This window comes from Elgaria multicarinata, chromosome 1 (genome assembly GCF_023053635.1).
Source record: "Elgaria multicarinata webbii isolate HBS135686 ecotype San Diego chromosome 1, rElgMul1.1.pri, whole genome shotgun sequence".
Taxonomy (NCBI): Eukaryota; Metazoa; Chordata; class Lepidosauria; order Squamata; family Anguidae; genus Elgaria; species Elgaria multicarinata.
Window position 1 is genome coordinate 121,220,573 of NC_086171.1, and position 22,432 is coordinate 121,243,004.

The following is a 22,432-nucleotide window of genomic DNA, read 5'->3' on the forward strand; positions in this document are numbered from 1 at the left end:
GTTAACCTCCAGCTTGAGTTGGCAGAGGCAATGAAATTTCACTTCTATCCCTGGAGGAGGAAACCTGACTCACTCACCGAACTTGCTGATAACAGTAGAATCCTCTGAAACTACGAATTTAGAAAACTTAGAAAAGATAAACAACTCCCACCAACTTAGGGAAAAAACACAGAGAATGAGCACTGGATGGGATAGAGGCCAAGGAAGCCCTACCTACCTAAGGGACACTGTGCAAAGATGATTAAATCCCCCATGTCCTCATGCAATAGGAATCACTGAAACCTCAGGGTTGGGCCTGTTGGTCCAGTCTCTGCTGACCAGAAGGATACTTCACTGTATGCCCAACTTTCTGTTCTCAGTCAGCATAGGAGTAAGAGCCAACAGCAAAGGAATGTCCAACAGCAGGCGCCGTTGGCAGGCACGGTGACTCACCAAACCTGTAAGCAGACTCCATCGACCAATAACTGCCTCAGCCAAGGCATGCTCATCAATCTTGCAATGCTGGATAAAAATAGAGGATTGAGCCCAGGTAACAGCCCTGCAAATATCTCCCAAGGGTGCTTGGGTAGCTGCTGCTCCCTTACAGAATGGGCCATAATTCGTTCTGGAACAGCCTTGTTGGAAAAACAATAGGCCAAGAGGTGCAATCTCTTGACCCCACTGGCTAATAGTGCTTCTGGACAATTGACACCCTTGATCCCCGTTTGTTGGAAACAAAAAGGCTATCAAAGGGCCCGATGCCCTATGCACATCTGATATTATTTTTCATTAGCTTTTTCTGCACATCTAACTTATGCCAGAACCATTCCTTCTGGTGGGAATGGTTGGGGCAAAAATCAGGCAAGACAATATCCTGAGGCTGATGAAAGCTTGTTTTAGGAATAAATGCTAGATTAATAGAGTCACTCTGTGAGGGTGAAAAATGCAGAGCTCCTCTCAGACAGAAACAGCACAGAGTTCCCCAACCCTCCTAGCACAGATGGATGCCATTAGAGACACCACCTTCCAGCTGAGCTCTTTGACAGGGATGGAACACTGATGTTCAAAAGGCAATTTGATGAGAGCCTGGAATACTAAATCAAGCTCCCAGGTAGGGAACCTATGTGTGGGAAGTGAAGAGCTGCCTCCTTCAGAAATCTCTTAACTTGGAGGCGGTGTGTGATAGCTCCCAGAACTTTACCTAAGGCTGCCCCATGACATTTTAAGGTGTTGGTGAATAAGCCCCATTCCAGACGAGGTTGAAGGAAGTCCAGATGGCAAAGGAGTTCAACTTGGAGAGATCTTTTTTGTCCTATACCACCTTTGGAAGACGTTCCAAGTCATTTGACTAATGTTGTTGGTAGAGGACCTTCTGGAGACTATTATGGCAGAAGTTGCAATTTCCCCGATGCTATGAGCCAGAAGCAGTCACCATTCAACCTCCAGGTGCAAAGTTGGAACCACTTCAGGTCCAGGTGGAATAGGGAACTCTGGGCCAGGAGACTGGGCTACATCGGAAGCTTCCTGGGAAGGTTGATGCTGAACTCCCTGAAGTCTGAAAACCCTGTTTGATGTGGCCAATAAAGAGCCACCATAATCATCTGAGCCTTCAGTGCTCTCACCTTCCTCAATACCCTGGTGAAGAGAAAATATGGGAAAGGCATACAGCAGACCCTGGGAGAGGACAAAGTAATTATGGCCTTGGCATCCTGGAACATTGACATAAAGTGAGCACCCTGCTGTTAAGATTCATTAGCAATGAGGTCGAAGACCAGGATTCTCCAGATCTGTGTGATTTCCTTAAAGGCCTCAGGATGAAGAGTCCAATCTCCCTGTTGTATGGTGGTCTAACTTAATAAGTCCACCTGCATGCTCAGCTCACCCTTGATATATCAACAGTGATGGATGATAGGTGAACCTCTGCCCAGGATGTAAGGAGTGAACCTTTTTTTTCTATTTCTTTTTTTTGAGGTCTCTGAAATGAGAATCTCGTTGCTTGTTGATATGTCATTATCCAACTGCTTAAATGGTTAACAAACCACAGTGGTACACTTCTAGACTGCTACTTTTGTGGATCTAGTGATCTAAATCAATGCAGGCAAAGCCATACGTACTAAGCAAAACAAAGGAGTATAGAAAGACATTCAACAAAACCGTTCCTGGGAGTGCAAAGGTTTAGATGTGGTCATTCCACAGTACATTTCAATTCTGTGTAATTACTATACAGAGGAAAAGTTCAGAGACAATATTTGGGAAAATTGAAGTATGTGAACTACAGGCTGCAGTTGGGCCTGTCATGCCAGCTGGTGCTCCTGTAGAAAGACTAATCTCTTCCGGCAGGCCTACCCAGTCAAATTTTAAGATGCCTGGCTGTTGTTTTAATAATGCATTAGTTTTTATATGTTTTTAATCAGTTGTATGTATTTTACTGTGTTTTATAGCATTTTTGTATTTAATATTGTTCCCGCCTCGATCCAAAGGGAGAGGCAGGTAATAAATAAATAAATAAATAAATAAATAAATAATAATATATTTGAAGTAGTTGTATGAAATACTCAGTGAATGCACTCTGTATGGTCACCAGCAATACAGACAGATAGATAGACTGATAGAACACATTCCAGAATGCTAGGACAACTGAGGTCAACTCTGTCCCTCAATTGTACAAGACAGCTGGAGAACTTTATTCAACCTGCTCAAAATTGCCACCAAATGATGAATATCTTATATAAGCAGCAAGAACTATTGTCAAAAAGGTCAGTGTATGTTTATATCCTGACTCAGACATGTGCTTCTTTAAGAGGCATGACATGAGTGGAGTGGTTGGAAGCCTCTCAGCCTCTGTAATGGCCACAGACTCACAAACCAACTACAGGATGACATTCACCTTCCATCCCCATTCTTTTCTGTCCACTAGGAAACGAGGAAATTCCATGCTCTCTTTGGCAAACAAGGAAACACATGAAGGCACTATACTACTGTGAAAGAGTGAGCGAGTGGCATCAGCAGCGCTCTCCTTGCCTGGAAGAAGATATTGAGGTATAACTGCCTATAGTTGCTTTGGAGGTTTGTGGCCACAATAGGCACAGCGAGGCTTTTTTTTTCTACACAATATCTTGATAAGAGGCTGCCCTGTTTGAACCTAAACAAGGGAACCTGTTTCATGGAAGAACTTGAATTAACAGAATGTTCATATTTGAGAACTTTCTGGTTTAACTGGCAGTAAAATTGGATTGCAATGGTGTAATAGCAGCATATGGTTCTAAATTGATTTAGAACTGATTCTAAACTGCAAAAAAAGTGTGTAGACAAGACCTTAAATTAAGCAGACCATTTATTTTTTACAGCATCCAGTGGCAAACTCCATTTGTCTCACACATGGCTAGAATCACAGGACTGTAGCTGACTTCAACAATGTCAATTTTACCCAGATCTAGCTGAGCTGAAGAATGAATCACCATTTTCCAAAAAGTACTTTTGTGTGATTGGAAGATGGGAACATTAGGTTGCCCTAAATAATTTGTTAATAAGATAGGTTTGTGCATGCAGTATTCATCATGTGTCATTTGCAGCCGCTCAGAATACATTAAAGCAAAATGGTGGAGACAGACTTGAGGCAGTCCAGATATCATGTTTTGAACTACTGCAATCTGCAACAACTTTGTTCAAGATTATCCTTTCCATAATGGGTAGGTAAGGTGGATCAGTTTTCTGTTGATGTTCATTGAGTCTAAACACTCCATATCTTCTTTTTCGAGCCTAAAATCAAAGACCTGGAAAGAAAAAGGAAAAAAGGAGAATGTTAGAACATACACAACTATAATATTCTTGGTACAGTGATGATAATTAAACTATAGCATACTTGACCCTTGTTTTGCTTTTTACAATTTATTACTACTTGGACGGGAGACAGATAACATGGTTGATGTTTTTCAGATTTGAAGGCAGACTGAAAGAAAGACTGGTGATGATTATGGTGTGAACATTCATCCTGTATTCACCTCTGGCAATTAGGTTTTGCAGGGTTGTTTTAAAACCTGTTTGACCAGAGGTGACAGTGGGATAAATAATTGTGTGCACATGACAAGGGAAGCAAGACGTAGTGTTTGGAAGCAAATTTGATACTGTTTAACTATCCTGGATTGCCTTCAGCAGAAGTAGGTGCCTTCCTTGCACAAAGGAAAACTAAAGTGTGGAGTTGAAGTTGATACCTTCTCTAAAGCTGGCAGATGCCCAGCACCAATGAGGGAGCGATCAGTATTGCTGATGATTCTATAGGCCTTCTCCTAAGCACATTACCCTCAGTCTACAGTCTCTCTTCACTAGTGTTTGCCCTGATCTCATTATGGCTACAATCAGTGGGGGTGAGAAATTACCTCTCTAGAAGTAGGGGAAATGTGTATCACTTCTAAAAGCGCACCAGTTGTGATGGTCTGCCAACTGTGATGCTCATTACATGAGGATAAAACAGAAGGAGGTGAGCATCCAAAGCAGGTCACAAAGGGGAGAAAGACATTCCCAGGATGTAAAATGTTTATTCACAAGCGCTCCTAGTGAAGAAACATTTTGCATCCTGAGAACGCGGTTCTCTCCTTTGTGACCCATTACGTGAGCACCACAATCGACACTGGACACAGAGCAGATGGTTTAAGTTTGGATTGTGGAGGTTCAGAGGTATATCCAACTCCCCCCAAACAGCTGAACAGATGCAGCAAGTTTTTCTCAGAACTTTCACAGGGTCTCACTACAAGACTATGCCAACAAATTCATATTCTCCCTCAGAGGTGCAGAATTTTCCAAAAGTTTGAGAAGTGTGCTAAAGGGTCAAATACAGGTTTCCCACATTATATGTTTTCGTTGGAACCCCTAACTGACTAAAGCCATGTTTAACTTCCACAGGGCATTTAAACGAATCAGGTTCATACTCCATAGATATAAACGCGCTCTTAAAAGATTTGACAACTTGCAAGCCTTGTTTACATCAACAAGGGGACTTTCACCCAAAAGCAGAGCTTTGAAAAGAGAAGCGTTAACGTCACCAGCTTTCTTGTCAAAGTAATGTAATGGTACCACTTTAAAGGGAAGAGGGCTGGTGTTTATCACAGTGTACCAGGCCAGTAGTACATATATTTTTGACTCTGAGGGCTTCTGAACTTATAATTACTGTAGCTTGTTTACTGCCTATATAGCAGTGACATAATTATTTTCTGGCTTAAGTTGTGGGCAGGGAAAGGAGCCGTAGCATCTCCAGCTCTCTGCAATCAAATGTACAGCTTGGTCAGAAATGCCTCATGCATGGATTTTACAACCACCATTGGCATTTCTCAACCGGAGAGTCTGAGCAGATTTTCAACCAAATAAAAAGGAAGCTGCAGTCAAGAAAACAAAGAAACATTTTTTAAAAAAATGAACAAAAAAGTGAAGATTACAAAAAAAGACGCTACCCTTCGAAAAACCAGACCGGAAACTATAACTGGGCATCCATCAGCAAGGGCCTCGCCCTTCCCCTTCACTTTTTGTTGCTGTTGGTTTTTTCTCTTTTCTTTATTCGCTATTTCAAAGCAGTTTCCTACTGATCAGAGTGTTTGAGCAAAAGATGCTACCTCTTCCTCCCCCAGCCCTGGTGCCCTCCAGATATTTTGGACTACAACTCCCAGAATTCCTGATTATTGGCCATGGTGCCTTGGGCTGATTGAAGTCCAAAACATCTGAAGGGCACCAGGTTGGGAAAGGCCAGGCTACATTATAGCTTCAATATTCAGAGTTCAGCTTTTTAGTACTTCTGCACTGGCGGGATTTTCCCTGAAAGTTATTTTTTCTGCAAATATATCTGCAAATATAACTCTCAATTTCACTCCTATCCCACAAAGAGTAGTGATCAGGGGCAGTTGATTTACTACAGGTTTCATATGAGCAAAACTTAGCATTATCATGCGGTCATGACTCCCAAAAGTGTTTTACTTATTTAGCCTGACTCCCAAAAGTGTTTTACTTATTTTTTTTAATTCATGGTTCCTCATAGAAGTTTCATTTAGGAAAACTAGTGTTCAGCCATAGAGCTGAGTTGAAAGTTCTCATGGGACAACTTTCAACTCGAAATTGGGAACATGGCAAAACTCATTCCCTGAAATCGATGGTTGATTTGCTGGGAGGACAATATTATTTTTTTAAAAAATCATGAGAGCTAGAAGACTTCTTTTCTTTGCCTCCAACTAGAGGCCTCCATCCTCACATCCCCAAATGCCCCTGAATGAAGTTACATCCAGGGAGCTTTGGCTCGGGGTCATCCAATGACGTTGACTGGTGGGAAATTCAGGACAGACAAAAGGAAGGACTTCTGCATAGCTAAACTATGGAATTCACTACCATGAGATGTAATGATGGCCATTAAAAAGGAATTAGTCAAATTCATGGAGAAAGCGGCTACCAACGGCTACTAGTCATGATGGCTATATATTATGTCTAGTCTCAGAGGCAGTATGCCTCTGAATAACAATTGCTGGGGAACATGAGCTGGAGGGTGCTCATGTCCTGCTTGTGGGCTTTCCATTGACATCTGCTTGGGAACGAAATCTTGGGACTAGATAGGCCTTTTTTCTGATCCAGCTCTTGTGTTCTCAGGCTGCCATTCATAGATGGTATGTAAATTGAACGCAACGTGCAAACACCATAAAATAAACATATTCTCAAGTTCACACAACTATATGTGCATTCAATTAACCTGGCTTCATTTGTATGCATAAACTGTGCCCTGGATTAAATAGGATTCTAGTAACTGTGAACAAATTAGGTATGAACACATATAGACAATTGCCCTATTCAGGCATTCAAAAATTTTAAGTTGAAGGGGAGGAGTCACGGTCCATACACTGGCTCTACCCCAGCCTGGTGCCTCCCAGATGTGTTGGCCTACAACTCATAGAATCATAGAATAGTAGAGATGAAAGGGGCCTATAAGGCCATCGAGTCCAACCCCCTGCTCAATGCAGGAACCCACCTTAAAGCATCCCTGACAGATGGTTGACCAGCTGCCTCTTGAAGGCCTCTAGTGGTGGAGAGTTCACAACCTCCCTAGGTAATAACTGGTTCCATTGTCATACTGCTCTAACAGTCAGGAAGTTTTTCCTGATGTCCAGCCTAAATCTGGCTTCCGGTAACTTGAGCCCCTTATTCCGTGTCCTGCACTCTGGGATGATCGAGAGGAGATCCTGGCCCTCTTCTGTGTGACAACCTTTTAAGTATTTGAAGAGTGCTATCATGTCTCCCCTCAGTCTTCTCTTCTCCAGACTAAACATGCCCAGTTGTTTCAGTCTCTCTTCATAGAGCTTTGTTTCCAGACCCCTGATCATCCTTGTTGCCCTCTTCTGAATATGCTCCAGCTTGTCTGCATCCTTCTTGAATTGTGGAGCCCAGAACTGGACGCAATATTCTAGATGAGGCTTAACCAGGGCTGAATAGAGGGGAACCAGTACCTTGCACGAATTGGAAGCTATACTTCTATTAATGCGACCCCCAAATAGCATTTGCTTTTTTTGCAGCCGTATCACACTGCTGGCTATTTAGCTTGTGATCTACAACAATTCCAAGATACTTCTTGTTTCAGCTTGTGATCTACAACAATTCCAAGATCCTTCTTGTTTCAGCTTGTGATATACAATTCCAAGATCCTATCCTCCCCAATCAACATGTGCATTGGCCTTGCTGGCTGAGGATGATGGGAATTGTAATCCAACACATCTGGAGGGGATCAGATTGGGGAAGGCTGGCATAAAAGGTAAAAGCAGTCTTCATTGCTGGATGCCCTCTGGGGTATTATATTAAGAGGAAACATGTGTTGGAGCTTTGTTGTTAGTTTGCAGAACATAAGTTGTCTCTTAAAAGCAGTCTGCTCTCTTGTGTTTCTACTTCTAACACAAATAGGATTTCAATACCACTCGTGCATATCCTAACAGGGGCACTCTCTGAAACTCCTAACACAGCTGAGGAACTCCTTCTTCCTCTTTTCTTTCTGCCTCCTCTTTCAGATTATTTAGAATGCAAAGAAATAGTTGAACTGCATTATTGCTGTATGTTTATTTCTTTACATAGGCTAGGCTTGCAAATAGTCTCTGCTGAGTAAGAATGGTTTTTAAGTGACCACACAGGAAAGTTTTGCAAATGAGAAGAAAGTTGTTTTACACATCCACAACCGATGGACTAAGGATGTGCCACAAATTACTAATTTAAGTAGGATTGTACAGTCAGACTAGTGAACATTTCTGTTGGGCCTAGTAACTTTGGTGGACTTGTTTGCAAGCTGGTACTGTGCCTAAGGGAGATAAAGCACTTAGGACATTACATAGTTTTAGGGTTGAAAACTTTTTTTTAACTGGCCCTGTGCATTTAACAGCAGAATTTAAGCAGGTGAAAAATTTCCAATGACTTCTTCATACCAGACAACCAATAAAAAAAGGCTTGACAACTCTAGGTTGTTCTATCAACAAACCTGTGAGGTTGGCTCAGTATTATTTTCCAGGTGGAGAACTGAAATGGAGAGCCTTTCCTTCTCTAAGCATTAAATTGAGCCTAAGTACATAAGAACATAAAGAAGAGCCCTGCTGGATCAGACCAAGGGTCCATCTAGTCCAGCACTCTGTTCACACAGTGGCCAACCAGCCATCGGCCAGGGACCAACAAAGCAGGAGATGGTGCAACAGCACCCTCCCACCCATGTTCCCCAGCAACTGGTGCACACAGGCATACCAAACTAAGAACTAAGTTAAGATTTCAGTCAAGGGTCGACATACTATTGAAAAGATCATGCTGCATTGGGTGTACTGATGTCAATTCATTTGCGCGCACACACCCAATCTCTATGAAAAAGTGCTGAAACTATCTTCATAGACAAAGAATTCTCTTCTCAAAATTGATTCATTTAAACATGACGGTACCTAGGCCAAAGTCTTTCCTGTCTGAAAGAACCAAGAATGAATGAGTCCTTGTTTTCCCAATCCAGTGACCTGGTACAAAGCTTGAGAAAAACTCTTTACAAGGCAATGGAAAGCTACAGTAGCAAAACACAGTAGTCTCCTGGTTTACATGAGATAATAAAATTCCATTCTTGTGATGCTGGAGGGGTCCATTTTTCCCATAGGAAATTAGGTTTTCTGATTAGTATATAACAGAAGGTCTGTAATGAAAGTGTCGTGGGGCCAAGTTGGGATCTGCACGTGTGGCATGCTTTGCACATGCTCACTATGGTCACAGATGTGAGGGTGAAAGCCCTATGGAATTGCCAGCAAATGATAAAGGAGATCCAGAAGGACAGCAGGAAAAGGGGAAAAAGCAGGCTTCAAAGGACAGAGCTGGGGGAGGGAGGTAATGCCAGCGTGAAAAACGTCACTAAGAAAGTCCCTATCAGTATTAGATTGAGACCTGCTGCACTCATAACGAATTTCCAAAGTGGGTATCACTTTGGTATAAGGAACTCCATATATTCTGTGTGAACACTGTCACAGGTGACGAGGAGTCCACCTCCCTCAATTTTGCCAAATGTATATACCTTAATTTATATTTATTTATTTCATTTATATCCCGCCTTTTTTCCTCCAAGGAACCCAAGGCGGCGTACATAATCCTCCTCCTCTCCATGTTATCCTCACAACAACATATCTGAATAAGAGCAGAGTGCGTAGCACACAACGAAAGTTTTGGCCTGCAAAGTCCTAGCACTTTTCCTTGAGAGGCTTGTTGAGGGGATAAATAATACTCACAGTCCTTATTCATCAGTAAAGTTCTTTTACTGAGGCTTTCTCATCAGGTTTAGTATAAACTTTCATTTACACGCATGGTCATCATAATCATCACAATACATCAACACGGATCTCCAAACACCCAACAAGATGCCATTAAACATTGTGCACCTTAAATACATATCACCACTAGTATTCGCACCATACTTAATTGTCCAATTAACCAATTCTCCTCTGTCCATGTCTGACACGTAGACCACGTCCTCCACGCTCCGGTTGCAATCTTGCCAAGTCCAGAAACATGATTACAAAGCTTTTAACCCTTTACAATCATTTAACCCTCTGTATGTAAAATTCTACTCAACACAACAACCCGGTGAGGTAGGTTGGGCTGAGGGTCTGTGATTGGCCCAAAGTCACCCAGTGGGTTTCCATGGCCGAGTGGGGACTAGAACTCGGATCTCCCAACTCCCAGTCCAACACCTTAGCCACTACACCATACTGGCTCTCACACACCACACTGTGTGATTGGCTGTCAGTTTCTAGGGTATATATGCAAGGTAAAGCAGATGTGTGCACTCGGCGTGTGCAGCTACGTACATACAGGCTACATGAAACCAAACTGGTGCAGGAAATTAACCAGGTGTGAAATGGTCATCAATCACTTCTCCAAGCAACCAATTGTTAATTGCGGAAGGCAGACATGCCCCATGGTAGACCTCTTTGTGGCAGGAAAAAAAATCCAGGTAGTCATTAGCTTGCCATTTCCTCTTTCAATTGAGTTGGTTGTAACAAACATTTAAACTCTCCCAATTCCAACGTTTACAGTGGTGTACCGTTACGTTCTATAAAATATGTCACTGGCATTGCCCTTGGTACGCCCCATCATGGTGTAGCAAGTCTTGGGATGCTGCTGTCAGCATCCATGTTTTTGTCTGGCACTTGTTCCAATGGATCTGAGGTGGAGACTTGTACAGCTGCAGCAGCAGTAGGATCTTATCCCTTGCATTACTTTTGCTAATGGCCAATGCAGATTTGCATCACCCTCCCAGGCTCATATACACTCTTCTTAACCCTAGTGGTGCAACAGCCGTCACGTGCTGCACAAGAACTGGGAAGGAAGTACTTGGCACATGCCGTAGCTAGCAGCATGGGGAATGAGGCCTCAGCACCAGCATAAGCTGGCACGTTTCCTCATGTGCAAGTGTTCAAACTTTTGACAACCTGATGAGCCATTCTTTCAAAGCTGCAATGGATCAAGCTGTCCAGTTACACTAGAAAAGACTTCGCCTCATTTCAAACCCCCCCCCCTTTTGTTAGGTAGGTTTACTTGAGTTGCCTTCTCCCTCCTGCACGGTGGGAAAGTCAAACAAATTGCTTAAAGGGAGCTTAAAAAAAAGAAGAACAGAGCACAACTGTTACTTTCAGTAACTGTTCTTTGGAAGGAAGCGTGCTACTGAAGGAGGCTCACTCGCATACTTTCCATGTGCAATTTGCACCTGTAGGTATGCAAACATTTCAATTTGTACATCCTCTCCCCTGCCTCCAAACCAGCCTTTTAAGCTCAGAAGACAAGTTTCTGCTGTCAGATCAAGCTAGTTTCAAGCAACTCAGGGTTGCTCTGCATCCACAGAGGTGGTGGATACTCAGGTATTCGGTCCTAGAAGCTCAGAGTAATCTGTGTGATGTAGCTGCACTGGTTGTTGTACCCAATAAAGATAAAGGCCCATTTAAATTGCTTATCCCGCTCAAAGATCCTGTTTCTGTAGTGGATGTGTGGCCAAATTTGCACTTTGGGTCACAGTCCCTACAAGTATATACACACTTGTTGTGTGTTTAGAAAGAACTGAATCACACAATTCTTTCCCGTTTAAAACAACGTAGGGGGGAGGGGGAGGCAGAGGGCCAAATAGTGGCATCTTTCCAACCTCTCCTCTGACATGGGGCATATGGGTGTCTATGTGCAGAACCCCATCACATGTCCCATTGCAAGAGTGGTAGTGGCAGGTGGGCATCATCACCTATTCCTCTACTATGGGAACACAATCTTTGATCCAGGTAAATATGTAAATATGCCTATATTCTTAGTCACTCTGTGATTGAACAGTGAGAAGACAGGATTCATGTGGAGCATTTAAAAATGTGCAGCTGCCCTTCACATTTTGAGTGTTTAACACCAGTGTTGCCACAGAAAACACAATCGACGTGTACAGAGAATTAGCTCTCACTCTCAGAACAGATTCAAAGAGCCTCTTCACACATTACATTTCTTTCACGTGCATCTAAAAATCTAAAATGTAAATGCAATGCAGGCGTCTTTGCAAGTATTTTCATCATATGCATGTCGGGGAGTCAGGATTGGCTGTAGCGCAATCTTGAGCATGTACACTTGAAGAGTCAAACCTTGGATTGCAGTCATGTAAAGCGTGAAACAGCCTGACCAGCATGGCAAGGGAAAGCGTTCCTTTAGCTTGGATTTGGGGTTAAATGCACTGAGATATCCTGCACTGTTATTGGAGCTTATGATTAAAAACATACAATCAAGACTGTATAATGCATAGTTATGTTTTGGAGAGAGTGTCTGTAGGCCCATTGGATTATCAGCCTGGCATTTGGTATGCAGTCATGCTGGTCTGATATTTTAGGAGTTCCTGTGTCTAGAAGGGTATGGAAAGTCTGACTGTGATTTATATTGTTTTAGGACTTCCTGGAGCAGTTTTCCCACTGCTGTGCTGTTTTAGTCATATCATACAAAACAAAGTTCCTTGCTTTTTATCCTCCTAGCTCACTGCAAGCTGGCATTGTTATTTGTCCCTGAAGTTTTGTGACTGTACCCTTTGGAGACAAAGTTTCGCCTCTTCCTTGATTACAACTCCTATGGAAACTTCTGGAAGATTCTGCAAAGGAATACTACAAGGAATACTACAAGGTTCACCCCCTAAGTTATGTTTTGTAATGTTTAAAGACACTTTTCCTATTATTTATTTATTTATTTATTACATTTTTATGCCGCCCAATAGCCGAAGCTCTCTGGGCGGTTCACAAAAATTAAAACCACAATAAAACAACCAACAGGTTAAAAGCACAATTACAAAATACAGTATAAAAAGCACAACCAGGATAAAACCACACAGCAAAATTGATATAGGATTAAAATACAGAGTTAAAACAGTAAGATTTAAATTTAAGTTAAAATTAAGTGTTAAAATGTTGAGAGAATAAAAAGGTCTTCAGCTGGCGACGAAAGCAGTACAGTGTAGGCGCACATATTCAGCAGTACATATTCAGTCTGCCCATCATTCCTTTCACATACAGGCCAGGCTGTTTCACACTTTACTACATTTCTGCAAACCAAGATTTGACTCTTCGAGTGTATGCTCAAGAGTGTGCTACAACCAATACTGAATCCCCGATGAGCAGGGGATGAAAATATTTTCAAACACACACGTATTGCATTTACACTGGAGATTTTTAGATGCGCAAGAGAAATGTAATGTGCGAAAAGGCTCTTTGAACCTTTGAATATAGATGCCTAAGTGCTCTATGACAGCTTGGAGGGAGGAAAGTTGCCAGTATGGGGCCCTCTGTCCTCACCCCACAATTGCTTTAAAGAGGAAAGAATTGTATGATTCAGTTCTTTATATACATACTGCAAGTGTTTGTCTTACACTTGTAGGGACTGTGGCTCAGTGGCAGAGCACCTGCTTTGCATGCGGACGGTCCCGGGTTCAATCCCTGGCATCTCCAGGTGGGGCTGGAAAAACTCCTGCCTGAAACCCTGAAGAGCCACTGTCAGTCAGTGTTGACAATACTGGGCTAGATGGACCCATGGTTTTACTCTGTCTAAGGCAGCCTCCTATGTTCCTATGTACATTTGAGAGACTGAGACCAGGGGTGTAAACTTGGCCACTCATCCACTATAGAAACAGGATCTTTGGGTGGGATAAGCAACTTAAATGGGGCTTTGTCTTTATTGTGCAAAAGGAAAGGAAAGGAATCTCTCGTGCAAGCACTGAGTCATTACTGACTCTTGGAGGGATGCCAGCTTTTGCTGACGTTTTCTTGGCAGGCCTTATAGCGGGGTGGTTTGCCGTTGCCTTCCCCAGCCATTATTACCTTTCCCCCAGCTAACTGGGTACTCATTTTACCGACCTCAGGAGGATGGAAAGCTGAGTCAACCCGAGCCGGCTGCCTGAAATCAGCTTCCACTGGGATCGAACTCAGGCCGTGGGGAGAGTTTCAGCTGCAGAAACTGGTGCTTTACTGCTCTGCACCACACGAGGTTCATATTATGCAAAACAACCACATAAAGATTGCCACATAAACTGTGGACACATCTCTGAGCTTCTAGGACCGAATACCTGAGTATCCACCACCTCTATGGATGCAGAGCATCCCTGAGTTGCTTCAAACTAGCTTGATTTGATGACAGAAATTTGTCTTCTGAGCTTAAAAGGCCAATTTGGGGGGCGGGGGGGGGAAGAATGTACAAATTGAAATGTTTGCATACCTACAGGTGCTAATTGCACATGGAAATTATGTGACAGGTGCTCCTTCACTAGCACACTTCCTTTCAAAGAACTGTTACTGAAAGTAACAGTTATGCTGTTTTTGAAGCTTATTTTTAAGCTTCCTTTTGACTCTCCACCATTACACCCAAACAGTAAACCAAGATAATTGCTAAACTTGCTTTTTGCGAAGCTGCAAGAAAATAATCCAGGAATCAAAACATCATTGGTCATAGTGTGCAAGAAGGGTTTCCCAAAATGGCTGCACCAGGAAAGCCCTGGCTTACAGAATCTCTGAAACTGGATATTATTTGCTCCAACACCCTCTGATTCTGTCCTACTCTGAACCTCAGACCTTCAGCTTAGCCAGTGTGCTCCTCTGTTGAACCTTTGTGATGGTGCAGGGAGCCTACCTGAGCCCCCTATACAGCAAGCCCCTTTGGGAGCTCAGATCCAAAGGCCTTGGTGGTGTTACTGAATGCTGAAGTCAAAAGAGGAGAGAAATCTTGGTGAGAAATCCTCATTCCATACTTCCCACCCAGATTGGGAAAAAGGAAAAGTATTTATTGTCAAAGAAATACTTACAGAGACAAAAGAAAAACAGAGGATACATAAAAATAGCAAAATAAAACTACACCTTCATTCTATCTAGCCTGCACAGACTCAAACTTCCTCCCCCACAACAGCCACTGGAGAAAGCCCCAAACACCTTCATTCCCTTGTTGGGAGAAAAGCCAGAGTCCAGGACAATAATGCTTTCAGCTATCCAAGGATCAACCCCGACTCCCAATTTCAAAGAAACAGGAACTCCACCCCTTTTTATCAGGGCTAGCCAAAAGAAGAGAGTAATGGAGTCACTCACACCCTGAAGTGACTTGCCAATCGAGTGCAAATCATGTACACTGAGAGCACACACCTAATCCATGTAGGCTGGAAAGAGAAAGGGCCCAGCAGTTAATTAAGGGAGAGATACTTGGTCCAGTTCCAGTAAGCTGTCTATCTCAAAAGGAGACTTAATAGAAGAAACTAGGTGTGGAAGGTGCCCCGTGCCATAGCGCTCCTTTAAGATCCTTGGTTACTGCAGTGGTGAGATGTTTCTTCACCTGTCCAAGACGGCTGATGGCTTCCTTAGACAGGCAGAGAACAAGTGCCCTCTGCCTGTTTAGAGATGCTTTTGCACTGATAGTTTCAGGGCAGGCTAGGATGTGTCTTCTGGACAGCCTGGAAGCAAAAGCCTTCATAGTTAGATAGGTAGATCAAACTTCCACAACATGTAAGTTGTAAGACATTTGCATGAGGAGCCCACTTTGGGGGAGTTTTTCTCCAAGGTCATGGTCTAACTTGATGAGAAGCTGGTCCCCAATGCCATCACTACCTGGCTGCTCCACTTGACTTGCAGTTCCAGGTTAAGGCTGAAATTCTGTCCCCAGAAACTTTGTCCTGAGGACAATGTCTAGCACGACTCCCCAGTGCTGGATTCTTTGAGGAAGCTGAAGGGAGGTTTTTTTTTAATCACCATTGACCATGAAACCCTATTTCTGCATCACCTGAATTATGACCAGCACATTCTGAAGCCCCTGAGCTGATGTTGGGGCCTAAATCAGAAAATTGTCTAGAAGGGATAGGGATGTACCTCCACTGTCTGGAGATGGACTACCAGAATCTTCATTAAGAACATGGGGGATGAAGAGAGATCGAGTGGAAGGACCCAGTATTGATGCTGGTAGTTTCCACAGCTGAAGCTCAGGAAGTGAGAAAGACATGATTGGATGGGAAGGTGCAGATAAGCCTCTATCAAAGTTAGAAAATCTGGATTATCCAGATGTTGCTACAAGGTTTTCATTTTGAAGGTATTTTTCACTTATTCACTCTCTTCAGGTGAAAAAATGCACTGACATCTCTTTTTCAGGATAACAAAGGCCAAAAAAAAACACCACACTTCTGGAAAATGTTCTTCACCCAATACTGTTTCTTTGGCCTTCAGCTTCAAAAGAAGTTGGATGGCTTTGGAAATCTGGGCAAACTTTTCTGGGGTTACTTGAGAGGAAGAACAAATCTAAAGGCACACAAGAGAACTTTAGGAAGCAACTATCCTTCACTGTTTGCAGAAGTTCCTGATCTGAAGTTGTTTCTCACCAGATTCCTGCAAATGCTGAAAGTTCACTTCACACTCAGGTCAAGGATGACTCTTGCAGTCAGGAGAAAAGGCATATGGTGTGACTTACTGGAACACGGGTTTGTCTTTCGATTTGGAGCAGGATTTCCACATTAGTTTGGCATTCCTTCTGTGATGGTATGTGTAGGAAGGATGAGTGGGGATATCAGGAATGCTTCATGCTGGATGGCTGTTTCTTGGAAGGGGTTTTCATCATAATCATGTATTATTTGTAAAGGTGCCTGATAAGCGCTTGATGCTGTACCAAAACAGAAGAGACAAGTCCCTGACCACTGGCTCACAATTTATAAAACATGGCGCACAAAGGGAGCAGTGTTGCAAGGAAAGGGAAACTTTGCATGGCTGGAGGAAAATGAAAGAGGGGGGGAAAAGCAGTATAAAATAATTAACCAAGGAATAGTAAGCAACAAAAGTAAATCAGCACTGCCCCATTACTAACAGGGACTGGCCGACAAGACCACATCACGCCAGTCCTTTTCCAGCTTCATTGGCTGCCAGTCCAGATCCGGGCCCGATTCATAGTGCTGGTATAAACATTTAAAGCCCTAAACAGCTTGGGGCCAGGCTATCTGAAGGAATGCCTCCTCCCATATGTACCTGCCCAGACCCTAAGGTCATCCTCAGGGGTCCTTCTCCGCGAGCCCCTGCCAAAGGAAGTGAGGCAGGTGGCTACCAGGAGGAGGGCCTTCTCTGCTGTGGCACCCGGGCTGTGGAATGAGTTCCCTAAGGAGGTTCGCTTGGCACCTACATTATATGCTTTTAGACACCAGGTGAAGACCTTTTTATTCTCCCAGCATTTTAACAGTCTATAAATAAATTTTAACTTGACGTTTTAAATTTGTAATTTTGCATTGCTACTGTTTTTATCTGGTTGAGCTTTTATATTGTATTATATTGTGGTTTTATACTGTTGTTTTATACTTTGAATGGTTTTAATTTTTGTGAACCGCCCAGAGAGCTCTGGCTATTGGGCGGTATAGAAATGTAATAAATAAATAAATAAATATAATGACTTGAGCGGACACACTGTCTGCAGAGTGCCTACCTCTTCCACATTACTGCACAACCTACAATGATCTCCTTCATAGGTTATGCAGCATGATGTGCAAACCCAATGGGTTAACCCAACAATAAATCATGCGCTGGGTTAACCCAACAATATCTCATGGTTCAACCACTGGATTGTTTAGCGCCTAAATAATGCAGTGGTTTGGGTTCACACATCATGCTGCACAACCTACAAAGGAGCCAATCATGGTTTGTGTGATAAGGCGGAAGAGGCGGGCACACATCCCAGACAACCCATCGGTTTTTAAACCAAGGGGTTGCTGTTACATGTGAACCAGGTCAGTACGCCAAAAAGGGAAAGCAAGAAAGAGAAGTTGTACTATTTTTTTTTTAGGTGAGGGAATGAGGACGCCAGTCAAATATCTAAAAGGGGGAGAATTTAATATATAAGGAACTATGGAAGAAAACAACTCAGAGACAAGAAATGACACAAAGCAGTGGATGTTAAATAAGGCTGGTTTTTGATGGAGAGACCAAAGAGGGGAGTGGAGAGAATGCAATGAAAACTGATAAGAAAGTGCAAGGAAGAAGTTTAATACAAGACAACAAAGAAAGCCAGGGAAGGGAAATATATAAAGAGGTACAACATAGTCACAGAAGGAAGGAAGGAAGGAAGGAAGGAAGGAAGGAAGGAAGGAAGGAAGGAAATACATAAACAAGAGTTTAGAACAGAAATATCAGGTTTAAGATGAGAGAAAGCAAGACTGATGAACAGGCCATTACAGTAGTCAATGCAAGATGACAAAATGCATAATAGTACTTTAGTAGAGTCAATAGATTAAAAAAAGGATGAAATATTAGACCTAGAACAGAAATGTATGCAAAAAAGGATAGTGAACTATCCAAGCTAAGGCCCAAGCTCTTAATGCTGAGAAGACTGAAGGGTGACGTTTCCAACTCAAAGGAAAAAAATAAGGCCGAAGTGAGGGGGAAAACAGAGTAAATTCTGTCTTCTGCATATTCATTTGCGAAAATGATCTCACAACAAGGCAAATATAACCGTAAGAACCAGAAATATTAATAAGAAAAGGAGGGAACAGAAAGATAGAGCAGGCTATCGTCAGCATAACTGTGACCCTGTAAACCAGAAGGAGAAATCAGATGCCAATACTGCATTGCAAATTTCCCGAGATAACTTCTGACTAGCAAAGGAGATACTCAGCAGAGTAGTTTTGGAACAGATGCCTACACCCTAGTGATGTAGCCATGTGTTGCACCTGGTCATGACAGTGGAAGTCAGAGGTTAGATCCATCAGAAGGATAAGATATTATTAGCTTGATGGGTTGGTAAGTTAATCTAATGACTTCGAGCCCAATATCCACATATTTCATTATATTTATATTAATAAAAAAGCAAGTGATAAAGACACAGTACCAATAGGGCAACCTTTCAAACCTTTTTTGTTCTAAATGATGGCATACAATGAATTTTATAGAAATTCACATTTCTTCCCAACTTGTACATTTTCCCCTCACCCAGCAATTTCAACGAAATTCAGAGGATCTAATGTACAAAGAGTTTTCCAGCTCATAAGAGCTTTCCCATTCACTTCAGTGGAGAGGGCAACTCTGTATGTTCAAAGGAAAGCACATGTGGAACTGTTCCCTCTGGGGAAAACTATTTGTGCACATGCTGGACCACACACAATATCCTACATTAAATCATCTGTCTCAGATGGATACATAAACATTTTGTTTCATTTTGAGCCCAGCCAACTCTTCCCTGTCTTGCACACAGAAATACTCCATCTGACCCCTGACCTCGCCCTGAACACTGTGTGACTGAATGCAAGATTAAATCCTATAACACTCTTGATGCTCATGCTTTTTCTTCCAGGAAATAAGACTTCACTTATTTCAATTAATGCAACTTTTGTTCTGCTCATCACAGAATATAAGTGCAGGATATGTTTTCTGCAGAAAAGATGCTGTTGCCCATGCCAATAAAAAAAACACTGCTGAAAGGTAAGACTGTGTTACCTTGAGCAAAGCATTTATCCCTAAAACAAGAGAGAACCTCCCCCAAAGGAGCCCACATAAGCATGAAGGTTAAGAAAAATTAAATGAGCAAACAGGCATTTTAAAAAAAATTAACTGAACCAACAACAACCTCCCTCCGTCTCTTCTTCCCTCTCCATTTTAAAGAACACAGCTGCCATTTTAGCCCTAAATATATGTTGCAATGTGTTTTTAGGGATATTCTCCAGCTTTCCAGGAAGAACAACCACTGGCTAAGAAGCAAAGAAACTTTTTTTATATGGTAAAATATACATTTACGTCTGGAGGACTCTGACCACTTCCCACATAGAATATCTCTAGCACATTCTCCTTAACAGTCACCGATGCAGGCGGTTCTCTGATGTTAACCCTCAAATAGCCAATTTTATATACAATCCCCTACATTTAGTGAGCTTGTGGTGGTTTGGGGGCTTCCTAAAAAGGGAGACGGAGTGATGAATGATGCTAACTGTACGAGGCGTGGTGAAAATATATGCCAAGCCCAAAGAAGCCCCTATTATTATATCCAAAATAACTTGTGCAAACAATAACCAAGGCAACGTTTTTACTTCATTTCACATTAGCCCTGCCCAGGTGTTCCTCTCCAGGTGTCCCCCCCCCCCCGCATGATTCCAAGTACATGAGGAGGAGAGCAAAGTTGCACTTGCTGGACCCACCCCGCTCCATTCTAAACCCCATTAGCTTGATCTTGCCGCTTTCCATTCACTGGGGGGCGAAGGTCTGAATCAGGCAGCCTGCAGTACCTGTGTAGTCTTCCTGAGCAACGGAGAATCCTGTGCGATCCAGGTTCTTAATCGTGCGTGGAGGCTATCTGCACACGGCAGGCTCCCTCCTTCAGACCTTCCCCCTCCAACACGTGGAAGACGGCAAGGCCCAGTCGACAAGGACGTGAGTGTGGGAGGGATCAGCAAGCACGGCCCTGCCTTTCCCCTCACACAACTGGCATTGCAGGAGGATGAATGTCCAAACTGGCATATCCTTGCACGAGAATGCGTTTCTTAAGAAGTATCACCCCTTCGGGTACTCTGGAACTTACAACTCGAATTCAAACCTTGGCATTTAAACCACTGAGGTTGGATCCCAGGAAACATGTCTCCCATCATGCATTCCGTTTAGAATTGCAACATCGTCTTCTGCTAGTGAAAAATCAAAGACCTATGGGGAAGGGTATATGTGGTTAGTGGATCACGTAAAGGCAAAACTGTAAACCACCTGTCTGCTTCTTGATAAACAGTCACCAGCATCCTGAACTGTCATTTGGGTTCACGGTTTTGCATCTAGAGCCAACACGGTGCAATGGCTGGAATGTCAGAACTCTGCTTAATACAGAAGAAGGTTGGCTTCCTCTGAATAATGGATTTTGGCTTGAGCTAATTGGATGGTTTTGCCAAACTATTTCTTGCCTGGCATGGTACAAGATATTTGCTTCCGCGCCCTCCTAACACACAAACTGGGCACTGTTTAATTTGTAGGGTGATGATTGATGTGATAAAAACTGGTGAAGCCTCTTCAGCAACTATCATTCCATAATCAAACCCAAAACTTAATTCCATGATCAGTACCCATGAATACCTCCTGACCTCCTCTCCCCTTGCCTGGTGTAAATCACCATTAACAATTTAGGAGAAATGTGGGCCAAACCATCAAGCGAGAGAGAAAGAAATTCAGGAAAAAAATCGCTCAAGTACCAAGTAAGCAACTTAAGAGAGCAATCCGACGATCCCTGAGTTCCGATCTGCCACCCCCCCTTGCAACTACCACAGAAAGAACTGCACCTGCTGCTTGCTGAGGTCGCAAATGCAGCTCTGGAGGGATGGGAAAAGGAACATTCCGATAGGTGGGAAGGGACAGGGAGAGGTGAGGCCAGGATACGAGAAGTCCTATAGCCTCTCCAGCCCTGGCCAAGCCCCTGCCAGAAACGCCAGAAGCAAAAATGGGCTCCATCGCTTTTCCAGCCCTGTCAGCAGCAGCTCAGCAGGGCACTGGATACATGGAAGCCTCTGAGATTGGAGGCTTCCTTCTAAGGGGAGAAATCCCATGGGTTGCGGACTTACACTTTTAAGACCATTTCATCATGAGAAAGGCCAGCGATGAATTAACATTAAACAGAACGCTGACAAGACAAGATTCTGGGCCAGAGGGGATTCCCTGACTGGGAGGTGAAAAACTTTCCCTTTTCTCCTGGCCAGACAAAATAGTCATCCCTCCTTGTAAATATGCTTTCTGAGAAGCACATGCTCAGCTCCTGGAACACACCAGCTGGCACGTAGAACTGTTGAAACTGTTCCTGGGGGAGGATGGAGTCAGACGCAGACTGCAAGGAGGCCTCCTCCCTAGAGCTTACTAAGTTTAAGTACAAGCATAGAAGGGGAAAATGTAGAAAAGGAGTAGCTGTCACACGGTGAAAGGCCATTTCCTTGCCTGCCTCCTCGCTCTCTTGCTTGGGTCCCTGAGCTGGGAGTTCCTGTAGGCTCCGTGCACAAATGCCGGCACAGCCAGCAGTATCAGACGTGTAGCTTCTGCAACAGGCACCTAGTATATCCTTGAAATGTCCCTCCGTTCCCTTGGTAGTTGCAGCAGCAATAAAACCCTCCCTCCTGAAGACCACCTCCGGGAGATTTTAGCACAGTTCAAAAATCTAGGCCTAGTGTTTTAACTGATGCAGTTGGTAGATTCATCAACTAGGTGCTGTGCATTGTTTAATTGGCAAGGTGCAATGTTTATCCGTGGGACTAGCATACTTGGCCAGCCTCTTACATTCCAGTGTTTTTGTGTTGTCTTCCCTTTTTTCCCCCAGATCCAGCTTGTGCAGGGTTTAAAAACCAACACCAACACCCACCAAAAAAAACAGCAACCTAAGACACAATTCTAAACACAGCTTGTCTAATGTGAACTAGCATGAAGCTTTTCAGATCTACTATCATTCTAATTAGAACCACAGTAACCAACAC

The 22,432-nt window shown here is 43.1% G+C and overlaps 1 protein-coding gene across 4 annotated transcripts in view; it reads right to left on the reverse strand.

The window, feature by feature from the left end:
* Positions 1-3,291: 3,291 nt before the first annotated feature.
* LOC134392860 (uncharacterized oxidoreductase ZK1290.5-like) overlaps positions 3,292-22,432 on the reverse strand; it is a 75,301-nt gene continuing 56,160 nt past the window's right edge. For 2 of the 4 annotated variants that reach the window (XM_063117598.1, XM_063117573.1), the window contains exon 7: positions 3,292-3,752. In XM_063117598.1, coding sequence (XP_062973668.1) covers positions 3,651-3,752 — 102 coding nt within the window. In that variant the 3' untranslated portion in view covers positions 3,292-3,650. Of the gene's footprint in view, positions 3,753-20,517; positions 20,637-22,432 lie in introns of all 4 variants that reach the window. The other 2 variants (XM_063117589.1, XM_063117581.1) reach the window with 2 other exon arrangements.